This window comes from Thermobia domestica, chromosome 9 (genome assembly GCF_964235325.1).
Source record: "Thermobia domestica chromosome 9, izTheDome1.hap1.1, whole genome shotgun sequence".
NCBI lineage: Eukaryota > Metazoa > Arthropoda > Insecta > Zygentoma > Lepismatidae > Thermobia > Thermobia domestica.
This window is the reverse complement of record NC_137462.1, coordinates 78,564,157-78,569,828: the sequence shown is the minus strand read 5'-3', so window position 1 is coordinate 78,569,828 and position 5,672 is coordinate 78,564,157. Positions and strand designations below refer to the sequence as shown.

Here is a 5,672-nt window from a genome sequence, read left to right as displayed (position 1 = left end):
ACTTTCGAAATGAGGGTAGTTTTAGTCTCACAAGGTGATGATCGACAAAAGTGCATAAAAAATTTTCTGACATGATGGTCTCTGCAATAGACACATTTGTGAAGAAATATTGTAGAGACTCACATGTGCGACATTCGGGAAAATTTCCAGTTTTTCGGATCACCGCCCTCTCATATATACCCCTGATTAGACATACATGCTTCCTCGTTTTCATTCTTTCACTTACCTAATAAATGTCACTGGAAGTTTTACCTCGTTTTCACTTAACGTATTAAACGGGTAATACGCTCTCTTTTACCACCTCTCATGTGCTGTATGCATTATTTAAAAAATCTCCTTGGAGTGGATTCGAACTGACGTCCTTTGGATTTGTAACCTAACGTCTTAACCACTACACCAAAATCGTCGCTTGGTAAAAGTTTAGTCATTTGCATATTTGTAGCGTTTGTATGTTACGTTCCCATTTCGACAATTTCTACTCTTTTCTCTCCGTTTAGCAGCTGTTTCTGGATTTCTCTGTCGGTGTCGTCCTTTATTTACACTATGCACTATTCTTATTCATAGCTTGTGTCCCTCTTCAATGTCTATTCAGATTAGGCTTTTCTTCTTGTCCCTTCACTACACATTTGATTGATTTAATTCTCATATTCCCCATGGTTAGAGCGCCGGAATGTCAGACTCACAAAGGAGATGTACATTTACTTTTCTGAGAGACTATATATCAGGATTACAAATTAGTGCCGTGAACAAATTCTGAAATCTGAATACATGCATATTTATAATTGGTATGTTTCTTCTTAGGCAAAAAAACACATTTCAAATTGGATTATTTGGGGGACAGTCCCCCAGTTCCAAGATTGGGGAGACATGTCCCCCGTCATTCCCGGGATTTGCGCTAGTATTCATGGGGCATGTATTGGTGTCTTGCAAACGGGCTACTTATAGAACTGTAGTCGGTTTGACTATTCGGGATTTTCTAAGCTTCAGAAATTTATTGAATGAAACGCAACCTATTGTCCATAACTGTTTTAAGATTTAGGAGTATTTCTCTGATGCATGGGGCCTTTCCATGTGTGGGGTTCTGCGGAGTTGCCAGGTACGCCCTATGTAAAGTCTGCCACTGAGTTCCAAGTAGGTACTTGCACTTTTTTTGTATATCTGTCTAGTGTTAACGTTGAACACATAAGTTTCGTTGTGTATGCGTGGATTTTGCTATAACAGCGTGGATTTTGCAACTAATACCTAATACTACTTCACTAAATGAGCTGGAAGAATATGCCTCATAAAGAAATATACATACTTTAAAATAAGGAAGGAAAACGAAGATTTGAAACAATTAGTGTACTGTGAACAATTAATTATTTTTATTTTTAAATATATAGAAGAAGTAACAACTAAATGATATATATGTCCCACAAATATTATTTAGCAGAATATTTCATTCGATAAAAAAGCATGATTTGTAAGAAATTGTATAATTAAGGTGTATGTTGATATGTTTTAAAAGCAAAAATCAATGTTATTTTCTCAAATCTGTAATACATTGATTTTTTTGTGAAGACAATTTGAAGTGAATTCAAGAAATTGAACAATTAGTATTACTACCATCAGATCCCCAGATAATTTAATGCAAATAAGAGCCAAACTTAGTTCACTTTTATATAAAGTTGTGTTTAGAATTTTCTACCTGGAATAAGGTAAATTATACCCAAAAAGTTACAATGTCTCGACGGGAATCGAGTATAAGTAAAGGTGTTTCGTTCTTTCCGGGATCACAAATACTAAATAAGGAATCGACGTCTCGAATGGTAACTGTAAATCTGTTAACAGAAGATAACCAAATAATTACTCGTCGGTGTCCTTTATATATGACTATTTATGAGATCAAAGTGGACATTGGAGAAAGCTTTGACATACCTGTAGAAAAAATTCAATTCACGATGGACGACAAAGAGTTACAAAACAGTTACCCGCTATTGGCAATAAGTCTCACAGCAAATGTTTTAAATTTTAAGCTTTATATAGTTGATAAAGAAAAGTATACATTAGGTGAATATGGTTACCGTCCAATTCCGGAACCCAAAGTCATCACAGTAAATGTAACTGACGATATGGGAGGAACTCCAAAGAACGTGGCTGTTACCATAGAGAATGAAAGTATAAAGAAACCGTTTTTAGGAGGATATCGCCACAAGAAGCAAGGAACTGAGTACCATAATGCAGTAGCCCAAACACTACCACGCCCTTTTCAATATCCGCCCAATGGATTAAATTGCCGTGAAACACAAACACTTTACCTGAAAGAGAAAACTCAAGAAACAACACATGATATGGCTACTCAAATTTCACGAGACAAAATTCATATATTTGATGAAACGGATAAAATAATAACACCAAAGACATACACTACTGCCGAGCAGGTTGAGTATGAAAGAATGCGTTATATTTTCATCATTCAACGCAATTGGAGACGCCATGTTTTGAACCAGTATCTCGCGAAAATGCGGAAGAAAATAGAAGATCGTAAACAATGGTTACGCATGCAAAACATATTAACAGAGGAAGCTCGTATCAGAGCTCTTAAATATGACATAAGACGAAAAGTCTTTCCTCGTACCAAGGAAGATTTTGAACACTTATACAACTTAATTGAGCGGTGGAAACGTGCTGAAAAGCAACGTATTGCAAGATTGAAATCAGGATGTGTAAAAAGGGCAGAGTATTATTTCGTTTTTCTACGAGAAATGGAGATTATGAGTGCCATCGAAGAACATAAGAAAAGGCTACAGATACAAGATATAAAGGCAAAGGAAGACGAGTTCCTTGAAAAGTCAGCTCACCCAGTAGTTTGGCATGGCAGACGAGGGAAACTAATTTCAATGGACACATTAGAAACGCAAAGAGTACGAGAAATAAAAGAAGCATATGAAGCGGTAAATAAGCCAGGCCTGACCAAAGACCAGAGTATAGATGCTTTGATTCATTTTAAAAACATAGTACATAAGCAAAATTGTGAATTTACTTACGAATTGGAAGACCTAATAGGACAAGAAATTGACTTACGGAGACGCGGAATCCGCCATTCAGAACTGGAAGGTTTGCGCATTCGTATCAATGGTATATTTATGGAGCACATGCATAATCCACAATTCAATCCAGAAGCTCCCAAATATATGCTTGTCTATAATTATAAGCAAATGTTGGGCAACATAAGAATGTGTTACTATTGCAGAAAATTTAAACCTATGCGTTTCTTTGTTGATGAAGGCGAAAGTCCAAATCGCAAATGTTTCGAATGTAAATATATGTACAACATAGCGCACAAACGCTTAGATTACAATACATATAGAAATATCTTAACAGCGATCAGAAGAGATGAGCATAAGAGAAGATGTAGGGCTTCTATTGCCTTTAGTTTAAGAGAAACAGACATCTATTACCTGGTGGAGAAAGTTTGGCATCGTCAATCAGCGTTGAGTGCTGAAACTGATCTTAAACGTCTACGCTTTTGCCGATGGGATGTTCGCATAGATTGGTCGCCTTGGAATTGTTTTCTCGTCACTGAAGATGAACTAAGAGCTCATGTCTTGTTAAAAATTCCTGAAGAAATATATGGAGAAAGATTTATTCAAAATGTTAAACATAAACATCTTTTAGCACAGTTGCATTTCTGGAACTTAGCACACGTAGATAAAATTGTTGTGGACAGCGGGGAATGGGAAGGAAAACAATTGCTTAAAATTTATCACCCACCGCCAGATATTTCCTTCATTGAAAACAAAGCTATACAAGAAGAACCCGTTGTTCCACCAAAGACAAAACCCGTTCGAATATGGACAGAGTGTGAGGAAACAACTGACAATGATTAACTTTCCACAACCATGGTTTTAATGCAGTCTATAATCGAATGAGAAGGGGAAGGAAATTAACTTATCTGATCATTTTGTATATAGTAGCTCTAGTAACAATTTTATGAATATATTGTATTATGAAACTCATTTACGTCGTTTGATTTTAAAAAAAAGATTTTAAAAAGGAAGTTTTGTACACAAGTTACTCATGCACGCAGTTAAACAAAATTATTTAAATTAAATAAACTATATGTTATTTAAATGGAAGCTCATTCTTCATTCTCTTCGAGTCGCAAATTTCTCTGTTACCTTCTGATTGAAATCTGGAATGCTGCTCACCAAGTCTCTCTTGAATAGAAAGCATTCCTACTGCAAATATTTCCCGCTTTATTTTCTTTCAGATAGAGAAACACCTCTCTCTCCTCCGACAAACGGCATTTTGTTAACATTTTTTTTATGTGAATATAAGGGACAGAAATCCAATTTTCAGTCTGTTGCTTTACTGTAAAGAAGCATGAAGACTTTATTCATTCGAAAATGAAAAGAAAGAAAACATTAGTTTAATATACCACGTTGTGCACTTTAGGCTAAAGGAGACAGATAATTATTGTAGGTCAATGATTGTAAGATTAATCTTTTGTACTCTCCCACCCGAAATCAAACATGGAACCATATACACCAAAAACGCACGCGCTAGCCACTAGACCAGTGGTAGGGCTTTTTCTCATCCCACACATCAGTTAATAATATTAATATTTGGAATAATTTGTTTCTTTTCAATCAATGGGAATTATGGTGAAACGGAAACTATTGAATTTTATACTGAAAATACCCTGAATGTAGAAATCTTTTTTTGTGAATGGTAGGAGTATATTTCGAGGTAAGAAAAAAGAACGAAGCGCGATTGTAAGCAGTAGATATTTCTGCTATTATCAATGTTAATTTGATTTAAGTTAATTTATTATTCACTCTGTAATCGTATTACATGTATGTTGGACTATTGAGTCTTTCTTGTTTCAGTTGTTAACTGTAACGATGTTTTAAATGGGAGAATTTGGTGAAAACAAAATTAAGGAACCGATTAAGAGTCCTAATCACTGCGAAATTAATATACCGCTAATTTTACAGTAATTATGTGATATCTTCAAATAGATAACAAGAGCGCGCTATACAATATTATTTTGCGTGCGGTACCGTTATCACGAGTCACCGAGTAGCTCTCCGTTTGCAGTAATTTAGAAACGCAAAAATAAATGCCGATTTTGTAAATGGCTGCAAATCGAAAGCAGATAAGTGATAACGGCATCTCATGTACAATAATTTTGTCTAGCGAGTTCTTGTTCCGCTTTTTGATTATCTTTTATCTATTTGAAGATATCACATAATTAGTGTAAAATTAGCGGTATTTTAATTTCGCCGTGATAGGGCCTCTTAAGCACTAAAAGAATATGTAGACTTCTGTACATAGTAAGATAAGTTTTCTTTCACTGTCACAAATTATTTCCTAGATTATAAGTTACTTGGGGTCCCTGGTTCGATCCCAGCTCGCGTCAATTGAGCTTTGTGGCGGACAAATACCGTGTACGTAGGTTTTTCGGGGTTCCCCTGTTTCTGAACACTTTCTTCATTCGAGCATTTCATTTATCCTCACCATTTCCTTTAGCCTACACGGTATAGCTACGTTTAAGACGTAAAACCAAAAGATTTAATTTCATAAAAGTAACTTATACGACAATGAAAAATATTGATGAGAGATTACTCATCAATTTGAAACTACTTTACTAGGTGGAATGGGAAAAAAATAAATATCAAGTCTATTAC

The 5,672-nt window shown here is 35.3% G+C and overlaps 1 protein-coding gene across 1 annotated transcript; it reads left to right on the top strand.

Moving 5' to 3' along the window:
- The first annotated feature begins 1,381 nt into the window (after nucleotides 1–1,381).
- Nucleotides 1,382–3,998, top strand: LOC145694777 (IQ motif and ubiquitin-like domain-containing protein). The gene has a single exon (XM_081771409.1). It carries the CDS (start codon nucleotides 1,722–1,724, stop codon nucleotides 3,867–3,869), a length of 2,148 nt encoding a protein of 715 aa, XP_081627535.1. The 5' UTR covers nucleotides 1,382–1,721; the 3' UTR covers nucleotides 3,870–3,998.
- The last annotated feature ends 1,674 nt before the right edge of the window (nucleotides 3,999–5,672 follow it).

What these genes read in the sequence shown, in the direction of transcription:
- LOC145694777 (XM_081771409.1), top strand. Translation starts at nt 1,722, where the DNA reads ATGTCTCGACGGGAATCGAGTATAAGTAAAGGTGTTTCGTTCTTTCCG.